Genomic DNA, 13,399 nt, shown 5'->3' with positions numbered 1-13,399 from the left:
ACCGCTTCTTTTTCTTAAACTACCCACTAATTTCACCTTGGAGAATTTATTTAAAAGAGACCGGTCCTTGAAAAAAATATTAGCAAAATCAACCATTTTATGAAATAATCAGCAGCTAAATTTTATCGTACGGTTATGAAATAATCAGCACATCAATTTTACCGTACGGTCGGCCGAGAAGATGTCGGTTTTATAAAGTGTAATCTTTAAAATATAAGGGACCAGTAATCTCGTATAAATCGCACATCAATTTTACCGCACGGTCGGCTGAAAAGATGTCGGTTTTATAAAGTGTAATCTTTAAAATATAAAGGACCAGTAGTCTCGTGTATTTACATATCGTTAATTAAGAATTAATCATTCAATGTATAGTTGATGACTCTGATTTACAAGGCATAAGATTTAAATGATAACTGCTAATATGTTCAATCAACTGCAACTGTCAATTAAACAATAAACCTTTGTGATTGCGACCAGTTTCTCCAATGCTTCTCTGGCAGGGGAAATGATCCAAATCGAGCTTCTTTACAATAACAAAATCCTTGTAAACAAGTTTCTCAAACTGCATTTTACTTGAATGAAGCTTCAGTGATTGAAACAAAAGAGTAAGGTTAATCCTTCTGTATTATCCTTAAACCGCCCCGAAAGCATCCACATAAATCAGATAGCAGTCAAAATACACACAGGCTTTCGTCAATACTAATTTCTGAATATCAATGATCAAGATCAGGCACAACCTACATCACTCAAACAAGGGATCATCATTTACATTTCCTTCGACGCTATCACAAACTACAGTTCGGCACTCGGTGGTGCATAGACAGAAAACCTTGTACCACAATGATGAACTTTCTTCAGATGATTAAAATCGATGGAGTACCTGCAATCTTCAACTGACCTTCAAAGGGACTACAAAATTTCAAAGTGCAAGTCATGTACGTTTTTAATTCACGGTTGCCAGGATGAAAATCAAGAGAGAGAAGCATATCTGGAGCATTTGTTTTTATAAAAGCAGGCTCTTAGGAAAAAAAAATAATAAACATAATCATCTATAACTGCAAATAGAAGGCCAATGAGTATTGATTCTTACCAGAATGTTGTGCACAAACAAACTGGGGGTCAGAGGTGACACGAATTTTCTTCTCAAGATACACGGTAATGTCTGCAGCATCTCTATTTATCAACAAAAAAACTGTAAATTGGTAACACATATAGAGTTCCTTACGAACAACAGTCAACAGGACAATGATAAAGAAAAGACAAACTAGATGGGGAAAATTGCAGATAACACCCTCATATAAACCTTCAGTAGCACATACAACATCAACTTATTTGTTAGCACTTAACAACCCTAAATTTATGAGCGAGAGAGGTGTTCTTGTGATTTATCCTTCTAAAAATGACACTTCAGGGGTGTCTAATTTGTTGTTAAAATGACATATAGTTAGTCCAGCACCAATACATGAAACTACTAAACAGATATTATGCATTTACATAAGAAATACGAGCACTATAAGAATAATAAATAAATAAATAATAAACGAAGAAGAAGAAATCCTAAGAAGGCATCTACAAAGAGAGTAATTTAGGACCATTATCGTAGAATAGCAGCGCTACATCAAGTTTCAGAAGGGTCCATGATGGTAGGAGTTCTTACTTGCAAATATAACTGCATTCTCAATTGCTAAATCATAACTACCTGGGAGACAAATTGATCAAAGTTGTATAAGAATACAATTTGATTTTGCTTATTTTTCCATATAGTGTACACATTTTCATCTCAATAGCTCGTCAAGTGAAATTTTGCTGCCTGGTCCTTAGTTGCAGAGTTTAATACATGAGAAAAAGGCATGTACTCCCTTTGAAGTTGCATTGCCCTCTTTCACACCAAATCATATGGGGTTGACGATAGATTTAACAGCCAAATAAAAGACAGTGTTATCTCTCAAGTAACATTTTGACGATATCAAGGTGGCTGAACCTATTCCAAAGGGCATGGTTGATGATACCAACAACATTATGAGTAGGATGGAGTGAATATCAAACTGCGGATATTCTACCTAGCCTTTAACTATCAAAATTTTCCTATGGTTTAGAAGCAACCAATACAATTAATCTTTTCATTCTTGAATGGATAGAACCAGAACTAGCAGCCACTTTGTTTTTAAGTTATTTCAGTTTTAGACATGCTAGAGTCATTAGTTTGGCTACTTGGACATTTGAGTCTGCAATCAGGTAATGCTATCAATGTCAAGATCATATCACCTTTCCATTTCAATATCAACATCTCCATCTGGAATATTTCAATGTTCAAACTGTGGATAATTCCCTAAATTAATTTTTGAGTATCCATATTTTTAAAGACACCTTTAAAACATAGCTGTGTATCGGGTTTTCGTATGCCTAAACATCTAAACTGGTACCATAATTTAATACATTTTCTGGTTGGTTATAGACCTGATGAACCTAATCCCAGGCCTAACCTCATAAGATGAGATATGAATATGTTGAAACCACCCTCAAACCCAGTTCCGGCCCTAATCTAACCCAAGCCTTCATGAAGCCCTATTTGAGAATTAACCTTATACGCCATATATAGTAGCATATCGAAATTAATAAAATGTACATAATGCCTTAATCTATAATCTAATATTAAAGACCTTCAATATCATATAACGGTACCAATATCAATTCTTTTGATAAATTTTACTACATGCATTAGTGAACTTTCTAATAAATTGAAAACTTAAACAAATCCTAATCTTAGGCTCAGTGTATACTGAACACATAACGTCTGGAGAATGTCTCATAAACGTTCGCACATTAAATTAACTTGAATCTCTTAATTTTGATATTTTTCCCTAGTTAGTGAAACACCCAAATGTTATACGAATTTGTAATATAAAGATGAGATGTTCTATAATATCAGAGGTTATACATTACGGTCCACATAGTTTCCTCCGCAAACATATCTCGGGAACATACATTTATTAACATGACTGACAGACCGAGCACGAAGCTTCTGAATTCATCCCCCCCTAAACTCCTTATTCTAAATATATTCTCCCTTCCTTTTATATATAAAATTTGACTTAGGGTTAGGGTTCTTCCTTTTCATCAATTTCATCGCCTCCCCTTCTCAACTCCATTCTTGTAGTTATCCTCGAGAAATGGAAAATGAGAGTGCGACTAGCATGAGTGCTCCCCAGCCATCAGCAAAACCATTCTTGAAGAAGTGTTATGATCTGGTAGACGATCCTATGACAGATGAGATAGTATCCTGGGGTGACGAAAATGATAGCTTTGTGATTTGGGATGAATATGCCTTTGAGCGTGATATACTCCCTAGATACTTCAAACATAGCAAGTTAGGAAGCTTTGTTCGACAGCTAAATACTTATGTGAGTCCTATTTTCTTTCCCCTATCCTTTTTTACCTTTTGAAATTTATCAGTTCGATTTGTATAGCTTATGATGTTTCGATGGGTGCATAAAATTATGGGGAAATTTTCTTGCATAAATTAGCTAAACAGTGGCAGCTTCTTGTCTCACTTCTTCATTCTAGTGGAAGTAAGAAATTGGAGTTCGGAAGAGGCGTGCCAAGTTATCAGATTAAATCTGAATGAACTTTTTTTTTGTTTGATTATGTTTCCACTACAAAGTAGCTTTTTCAATTTAGTTTTTACATGTACAAAATATCTTTCTTATCATGTATTTTGTTTTGCAATAGCCTATTTTCAAAAATTGTGTGATTTTGTCTGTTCGTCCGTGTGTGCTATTTCACCAATACTTGTTAGTAATACAAAATTATAGCTAGCCTAGCCAAATGCTAGCAAATTAGTTTCATGCTCTACCAGAAGTTATTTCTTAAATCCAAATTATAAGTATGACTCTTTTAGATAATTACCTAGTTTGGCAAAGTCTAGAATGTTGCTTATTTTGTATAGAAACATATCTTTAATTATTTCATTTCTGAAAGGTAATATGTTGATGCCAATATTAATTGTAACCATCCAATTCCAATTTCCCTCTTTACTTAATTCTTCTTCTTTTAGATACTCACTTTCTTCACTAACTCTGATAAAATGATGAATATAATCCATAAATAGGCCATTTAATTTCCTTGTAGTGTCATCTTGTGCCAAACGATTAGGTAGCATATAATTAATGGGCTGTGATAAAAAAAAATCTGAAGTTGGATCTGATGGGTTTACCATTTCAAGGTAACTTTCTACCTTGGTGAATCTATTTCATTATGCTCATACTTTATATTTAGGTTTGGGTTACCTTTCACTTTGAGATGGATATCTAAATCCAACCTTCAATTGATTTCATAAGAAAAACTGATAAATATGGCCAATCTTTAGGTTTCTTCCTCAAGGATTTTTGCGAAAAAGAATATTGATGACTTAAGCAAGCCATTTGGCTTTATGCAATTTTATAAACTTACAACTCTAAGTCGAAGACGCTATTACTTTCCCATGATGAATTGACCACTACTTGACTCTTGATGAAATTTAACATCACATTACTTCTTCCATGTGTATGATAGTTATGCCCCTTTAGCTTTCACATGTAATGCTTTAAAGGTTAGTGTATACTGACCAATATGAACGTACTCTGGAACCATTAGCCAATGACAATTGGTTGGGATGGTGATGAAGGTGGACATCTTATTGTTTTTATCCATTGTTATATTCTATTTTCTGCCACTAAAAGAGAGGATAGGAAAGAATAAACCTCTGGAACATTATCCGAAGCATAATCATCTGGCAATGCAACAAAAAGAAATTTAAAAAAATGTTGTTCCATATTTCCCCTATAGCTTGGATGCGAGTCTGATTTATTTGGCTAGATTGACCAACTTATCACAAAAAAAGAACCTACTTTAAGATTTAGATACAAAGCATCCCTCATCAAACTCTAGGGTCTAGGCTAACACGTTTCTGCCTCAATGATCCATCTCTACATTTTCTGTAATTTACAAGATAATCAATACATCATTTTCCACTGAATCAAAACCATCTTTCTTCAAGTTACTCATTCCCCGGGGCTAATATACTTGCCTAATGAAAATAGTTTGGTGTTGCATATCATTGGCAGCCATAGAGAGGATTTGTCTTTGAGTAACATCTCGACATACAACATTTTCTCCCAAAAATCATGTGCCTAATTTGAAGTGGCATGCCATTATATTATCGTTTTCTATGTGTTTTTCTATAGAACAAGAATCTGATACATAGTCGGGTTCAATGTGTCGTCAGCCAATTAGTTTGTATAACTTCAGATGTTTGATGAATTTTTTATGTTGTTCCAATGTGTGTAGATTCTACGATGGTGGGGCCAAGATTTTTCATGTGCTTGGGATGGTAGAGTTCCTCTAAGATTTATTTTCCTTTTTTTTAATTTCATCAGAGCATCTACAATCCCTTTATTCATCTCTGAGACCTTCTGCTTTGCTATTCGTTTGTTTTTCCTTCAACAATCACTTATTGCTTACTAGACATTTTATTGAAGTAAGGATAGGATAAGGTGGCTGTCTGCTATATGACATGGAATAACTAATACACGTACATGGTATGACCATAGCAAAACTCATATAAAATTGCAATGGGCGCGTCAGTGTGTTTGTGTCTCTATATGTGTATTTTTCAATACTTGTAGAATTTTTTAAGCTTGAAAGTTCAAGCTTGCAAGATATTTCAAATATAATAATTCAATTTACATAAAGCAGAAATTATGTGAATAATCTGCTGTAAAAAAAAGAATGTACATGAATTATTTTATTCCTTATCCAAGATTGCTTAACTGTAATAATTATATAAATACAATGCATCTACAAATCATGAAAAATTGTTAATTGTATATTTCACACATTCTATTGTTAGTTTAAGTCTCGGAAATATCTACAATGTGTTGTCAACTTGTCTAGGATACCCAAGTACTGGATATGTATCCTACTATTCTACAAGGGTATGATTCCTATGTCAAACCATCCATTCAGTAACACCATATTTAGTGATAATTTTACTATACGGGTTGATCAATGGACAAAGCTAATCTCCGATATGTGAACCTAGAAAATGATATCTTCATTTGTGTTGGTCAGATACATGTGCCTTTCTCTGTAAAGATCTGCTGTAGGTGATGGCAGCGATGCTAGCATGAACAAAGATAATACTCTAGGATGTGAAAGGTATAGGTCTTCCAGTGGTCTTTCAATAATGCCAATCTTAAAAAAAATCTACACTATTTAGTTAAGGCATTCCCACCCCCAGGATTGATGAAATAATCAGAAGACTTCTTTAAGACTCCCCACCTTTGCAGTCCTCATTTCCTTTTGAAAGTAAAACTAAGTTATCAGGCTCATTTCTAGACTCTACAGTAATATTACCTGGTCACAGAGCCAGAGTTTTTGTAGACTTGTTACAGGACTAGCATTTTTTGGAGATTAGGTACTTGAAATCAAACTAGTGATCCAAACTGTTAACTTAGAATTTTTCAAAACTGAAATACAATAAAGAGCTTAGTATCTGGAATAGTTCAACTAAGTTCCAAAATCAAATGATGAGGATACAACCTCATTGTCAATAGATGATTAAACACACTGGGAGCTCTGAAGAGAGAGGTCTGGGGTTAATCTTATGTTCACCCATTTGCTTGATAGGAGATGTTTCCAAGGACTTAAGCTGCTACAAGGTGTATGTGGTATGTAAGTTGCTAGATACCAATGTTGGAGAAAGTGGAATTATGTTGATCATTAAGAAGAAAGAAGCATAAACTTCAGGACAAAGAAACATAAGCTTCAAGAGATTTCATTTTTCTCCTGATAAAAGTTAAATCTCGTGTGCCTACATGCGTGGGTATAGAATAAGTATAATATTTTAAAATTACTGGATATGTATCTAACCTATCTATAACTTCAAATGAAAATATTATTTAAGGAGAACTTTATGTTGTCATAGGTGTTGTTGTGATTAGAAAACTGGATGTAAGAGATGTCTTAATACCAGGACTAGAATTATGCTGATGCTGGAAGTGTGGAAGGCAATATAAGTGCTACGATGAGTCAGTTAAGATCTTCAGATCACTAGAAGAGAGATATGGATCAAAAGTGCAGGGGAATAACTCATTAGTTTGAAGAATCCAGTAGCTGCATAAAGGGCAAAATTTCATGTCTATAGACTATCTAGACAATTGTCACCACCATCTTTCGAGAAGCACTGAGAAGCCTCTTAGAAAGCTAACAAAACCATGTTTCTATGTAGAGATATGCACAAGTAACCCGAGAAAAATAGGAAAGCAGAGGAACATTTGCCTTGACCCAATAGATATTAGGAACCACGTTTAGATCATCTTTAAAAGTTATGCGACAAAAGTAACTTTCTCATGGTATTTCCAATTATGGCCACATAGGATGTCACACAAGCAAAATGAGAAGTGAATAGCTAGTTAGGGATTCAAAACTATACCTGATCAGAGGGAATCTTGGTGACTGTCATACGTCTCATCTTCTCCAATAAAGAGAATCTACCTCTTCTGCCAATGGACTTTCACACACCACCAAAAGATCTGTGGTAGGACATAGGAGAGAGATGTCACACGAATCATCGCTGCTATTAATTATCAATTATGCTAAAAGTAGGGCCTTAAAAGAGCTGCTTATGACCTGAAGCATCTAGCCCCAAGAATGTACAAAAATAAGGAGATAAACAGGAAACCAACTCATTATGAATGTTCACTAGATTTAAAACGATTGGCAAGCCTTAAGTGCTCCAAACAATTATCTAGCATGCAAACAATTATACATCTTGTATATCTGGATTTCTAAATGGTATTAGCGAACATGTTCGAAATATATGCTATGAGATTTCAGATAACAGTATGGCAAAATTACAATATAGACACGATTTTTGTAGCTTCTTCCCCTTAATACAGCATCTAAACTCCAGCTAAGATGATTCTGTGATGCTATCTGTCCTACAGAGCTGTTTGCATTATTGTTCAGCTGTTATTCCAATGAACCCTTCAGATGGATTTATTTGCTATCCTTTACACGTTTTCAATTAGCTTAAGAATAACTGAGGACCCTAGATGGGTATTAGCAACTAGCAATCAATGCAGCATATGGGGTTCACTATGAGAACTCTTTACATTTGCTATGATCAATTTCATTAACAGTTTTAATGCACAAAAATCTTCAGTCAAATATCAAACAATTCACATTGCTAATACAGTCACTGGATTCATTTTTTCATCCTCATTTGGTTGCAAGTGTAGATACAAACAAGTTGTATTATTCTATGGCACAAAGTTATCTCACTTATTTCTAATCAGGGATTTCTTCGGGTTCACAACACTAAGGGAGTGGAATACGCTCATGATGCATTTAGAAGGGGTCAGAAGAATCTCTTGGAAAAAATTGCCAGGAAAATTTCGGGAAAGGACGCTACTGATCCTCAGCACCAAAACCAAGCAAGAGGAACAAGTTCTAACGCTGAACTCCAAAATTCTGTTCTTCTACAGGAAATTGCACAGCTGAAGAAAATCCAGAATTTGCTCATTCACAATCTACAAACAGTGATACAAAACCAAATCAAGACCGACAAGGAATTGTGCAACATGACGAAGAAGGTGCAAGAAATGGAAGAGAACCAAAAAGAGACGGTGTCAATGTTGGAGATGTTTCTACAACATCTTAATATTATGAGCCAGCCAGGACAACAAAATGGAGCTATAAGTGAACCCAGCAAAAGATTAAGACTTTCTCGTCCCGGAGAAGGTAGGGATTGTCTGCTTACCGAGCTCCAACCATCTTTTACAAATAGCACAAAGCCCATGCCAGTGCCGACCAATTTGCAGTGGGCTAATCAAGTTAACATTTTGCAAGCAAATGGAGATATGAATCCTAATACTTTTATCCAACCTGGGCTGCAGAATGGAACTGAAGAGCCGATAAGTGAATTAATTGATTGTCTGGGGTTTTCTTGTCAACAACAAGGTTTGTCCGGTGGTTCGAACACTTCTTGTGGTCATGTTATAAATCAAAATGTCATGCCAATGCGGAACAGTGATTTGTGCATGAATGTAGGCGCAAGCTCAAGTGAGGCAATATCATCATTACCAGCAAAAGGGCCTACAGATATTTCTTCAACTCTTGAGAAGCTAATTGAGGACAATGATGAGGTTGATCCTGGCTTTATGATTCATGATTCCTTAAAAGAATTTGATATTTCAGCACAGGGTTTTCAGAGGGGGACATTTTAGGATATGGTTCCGAATGAACAGATTGAGGTCTCTTACATACTTCTCAAATGAAATCGCCTACATCTATCCGTCTGGTGCTTTTAGCATATTGGATATTTCGATCGCTTATGAACTTAGCATGTGATCATCAAAGCATGTCATGTTTCTTTCCTTTAATATGTACCTTCTAACTTCCAGCTGAGGTCTAAACTTCTTATTTCCTCCTATAATGTCGGTTGTTAACGGCGACTTAAGTTCTTATTTCCTCTTATAATGTGGGTTATTTATTCCTTTGTGCATTTTAATATATCAATAGTCTTACAAATATGTTCAAGTGCATAAAATTCCCAGCATTTCAACATTCTTTAAACAGATAAAACCATACTTGCTGAAGATCAACAATAACCAGGCCTACTATAGAAATTTGAAAGGGGTTCGAAAACCCCATTGTTGATCCTCACATTCATCAAGCAAATTATTTGCCCATTTCCTATACTTTCCACTGGAGATTCATTGACATTTTCAAATAACTTTAAATATGAAAAAATGAACATTGTATCTCAAACCCTAGATCACTCTGAAAACCAAAATAAAATTCTCACACAGGAGTAACAACTCCGAGCTTCAACTATGTAGCACCACAATTACAATAATATAAACTAGCTCGAATCAGTTAACATATAAGAAAAAGATTCCAAAAAGAGCAAAAAAAAAAAAGAGAGAGAAAGAGAAAGTACGGATTCAGAGAAATAATTAGACAATTATACCTAGAATTTAGTAAAGCTTTCTCTCTTCGCAACTCTTTAGCCTTCTTCTTTCGTCTCCGAGAATTTGTTGGCCCAGGGCCATTTTCTTTTATTCTTTACCCCCCTTAATCCTGTTTACAGTTACTGGGCAACTTGCTTTGGATTCTGGTGTCTGGGGCTGGACCCTAACGCTTTTGGGCCTCACTTTAGCCACTAAGTAAAATAGGCCCAACAGACCCAAATCTTTACAATTTGGCTATTTACTTTTATCCATGGGTAATTTAATGTACCCTCTGGTTATTTAGAATAAATTCTCCTAGATTTCTAACAAATTAACATCAGAAACAACCTCATAGCTCCAAAGTTATAACTTTAGTGTTCGCGACGGGCAAAATGCTAGTATGATAAAGGACAGTTTTAGCTAGACTATGTTGTGCTCTGATACCACTTGTTGGGGTCCGAGGAAATCCACGCAAACGCCGAGAGGACACACAAGATCAAAACAATACCACAAACAAAAACAAACGAATTTTACGTGGTTCGGAAAGTTGCCTACGTCCACGGGGCAAGAAGGAGATAGGTTTTCACTAATAGAGAAGAGAGTACAAATAGAGATTACAAAATCTCTCAAACAAATCTCTCTAATCTCTCAAACAAAACCCTAAACCAATAGCTCAGAAAAAACTCCCTTTTCTGTGCTCAAAACAACCCTTTCTACTGCTCCGCAGAAACCCTAAAACATGTTTGTACTTATACCAAACACTAATCCCAAACAGAACAGGAAAACCAAATCTGGGCCCAACCCGACTGGCGACCGACCACAGAAATCGTTGCGGTCGACTGACCAGAAAGACAGAAACCCAATATCGATTACAGGGTTTGGCGGTCGACCGCCAAAATCGTCGTTGTCGGCCGTCACCAAGTCCATAAAACTCCCTGAGGCTGTGCACATTTCCGGTCGACCGCTCCAAAGCTTGCGGTCGACCGACAAACACCCAAAACTCTGTCTGCTCCAAAAATCTTGTACTTCTCCAATATTTTCGCCGTTTCTACATACTATACTCTCCAAATTACTCCATTACTACTCACAAAAAATGTGAGATCCTTCCACTTGAATTGACATCAGAGTTGATAAGAACCACATTGTCTTTTAGTGTAGCAATTTTAAAGTAATTCGAGAAGTACAGTCTAATTATCACCACTCTAGTATAAAACGTAAGTGGTTATGTTAGTATTTAGAATGTTTCAATGGGAATTTATGAGCAATTGGTACTATACAATGCTAATATTATTTTTTTCTTTCATAAGGATAATGGATAAATTCGTTAGATTACAAAAATTAAAAACTTTTATTTCTATCCACTAAATAACTATACAAAAAATCATTCTTGTCAAGGATAAATGGGGTTATCCTCAGTAATTATTTATTCACCCCTCTACTATTAATGAAGTAATGAACATATATATCCTTCTTCTTGTTGTTTTTTCAGCCTAAACTCCTTTCCTCCTCTACCTACAGCGCAGCCACTTGCTGACAAATGCAGCACTATGCGCCAACATTTGTCATTTTCGACATTAAAATTTTTAATAACAAGCGACTGCATAAATATAATCATTGATCCTTTGCTAGTTGTTGTTGTTGTTGTTGCTCCACTTGCATCATAGTGGCTCTCCTTCATTTTCTTAAATTAAAACAGATAGGAACACGTTGAGGGGGGATGCATCCACCCCCAAAATCCAAAAAGGCGATGGAACACAACAAATACCTCAGCTGTCGTGAGATTCATGCGTACATCATTCTTGTGTGCGTGTAGTTCTCATCAAATTAAATGTGATTGCCACGGCTTTATGGTAAGATCTACACTCAACTGATCCATCGCCATATTATCATTATCATCACCGCTTAAAATTAAGCTAAATTTTGAAAACCGGAGTGGGGGAAAAAAAAGAGGTCAAATTAAGACTTTCATGTTTTTTCTCAAGAAACTATATATACGGATTCTGTTATTTTAGTTAATTATCATAGACTGTCGTGTCAAACAAATCTCTCAAATTAAAACCCACAACCATGATTTCGACAATCATGCATGAGCTCGAATTCTTTCAAAATACGGTCATACTTAGGGCATGTTTGTTTTGAGTTTTTAGGAGGGGAAACCATGTCACGATTCTGACTTTTGTTTGAGGCGTTTTCGCTTGAAAGGTAAGTCAGAATTGTGGCCGGGTTTCTCCTCCCAAAAGAAAGAAACAAACGCGCCCTTAATGATCTAGTTTGAGATTTTAGAAAATGTAAATTGAGTTGCCAAGTTTGTAATAGTTGGGAGCGAGTGCACTTTTACTAGAGGGTTAAAATTATTTGACAAGTTAAGAAATGGAAGAAGACAGATCGGACGTAATAATTTTGCTACTACATCAAGTGCAAGTATTATGACCGCTTTAAAAAAGCATTATTAATTAAAGGACGATAATAAAGTTAATGGTAATTAATTAAAATAAACAAAGCTTATGATAGTTTACTGAAAAAGGCAACTATCTTTGTCATATAATCGGATTAAATTCATCTGAAAATTTAGTTGGAAAAGGAATCAAGAGTGCAAAGATTCCTCCCACAGAGTGAGTTCTTTGCTTGCAAGTTGTATATCAAATTGAAAAGGGCCAATGATAGCGGAGGTAAACTCCAAAGTGATTTATATATTTAATAAGGGCCTGTTCGTTTGCCTAAAAAAAAAGAGGGAAATCAAAGAAATGAAAAACTATTAAAATGAAGAATTGTTTTTGGAGTGTTTGGTTGGCTAAAAAAGAAGGAAATCAAAGAAATGAAATTGAAATGATGTTAGTTGTCACCTTATTATTGGATGATGTTTGTGATTTTTTAAGAAAACTAGTTTTGGAGTGTTCGGTTGGCGAAAAAATAAGGAAATGAATTATAAGAAACCTATTTCCTGTAGTTTCTTGTTTTCTTTTGTTCGGTTCATTCTTAAAAATAAGAAATGAAATGAGATGAGATGAGTTGTCATTGTATTATTGGGTGATGTGAAGAAAGATTAAGAAAATTGTTTTCACTTTTTGGGATGAAAATGAAGAAATGAAATGTTAATGAGATGAGGTGAATTGTTATAATATTTTATTGGATGATGTGAGTGATTTGAAATGATGAGAAGAGATGAGTTGAGTGATGTTTGGATGAAAATAATATTTTATTAGATGTGATGGATGAGTTGTTAGATGAAAATAATATTTTATTAGATGTGATGGATGAGTGGTTAGATGAAAATCATATTTTATTAGATGATGTGGATGAGTTGTTGGATGGAAATAATATTTTATTGGATGTTGTGAGTGAGTTTTAGGGATGGAAATGGAGGAAATGGTGAGTTTTGATATTTTCACCATTTCCATTTCCATTTC

At 35.1% G+C, this 13,399-nt stretch overlaps 1 protein-coding gene and 1 long non-coding RNA gene across 3 annotated transcripts in view; both read right to left on the bottom strand.

Annotated features, from left to right (window-relative positions):
* Window positions 1–96, bottom strand: part of LOC109834965 (pentatricopeptide repeat-containing protein At5g47360) — a 3,721-nt gene extending 3,625 nt beyond the window's left edge. Inside the window, exon 1 of the mRNA XM_020402972.1 lies at window positions 62–96. Coding sequence (XP_020258561.1) covers window positions 62–96 — 35 coding nt within the window. The remainder of the gene's footprint in view (window positions 1–61) is intronic.
* LOC109833820 lies at window positions 307–10,120 on the bottom strand. Of its 2 annotated transcripts, none has more exons than XR_002245354.1 (4): window positions 10,013–10,120; window positions 7,472–7,571; window positions 1,091–1,173; window positions 307–988 (listed from the first exon to the last, which is right to left on the bottom strand). It is a non-coding gene; the product is annotated as an uncharacterized LOC109833820 (long non-coding RNA). The 2 variants fall into 2 exon arrangements; XR_002245353.1 differs by having other exon boundaries at window positions 307–909.

This window comes from Asparagus officinalis, chromosome 3 (assembly GCF_001876935.1).
Source record: "Asparagus officinalis chromosome 3, Aspof.V1, whole genome shotgun sequence".
Taxonomy (NCBI): Eukaryota; Viridiplantae; Streptophyta; class Magnoliopsida; order Asparagales; family Asparagaceae; genus Asparagus; species Asparagus officinalis.
Note: the sequence above shows the minus strand (reverse complement) of the source record. Positions and strands in the feature narration are given on the sequence as shown.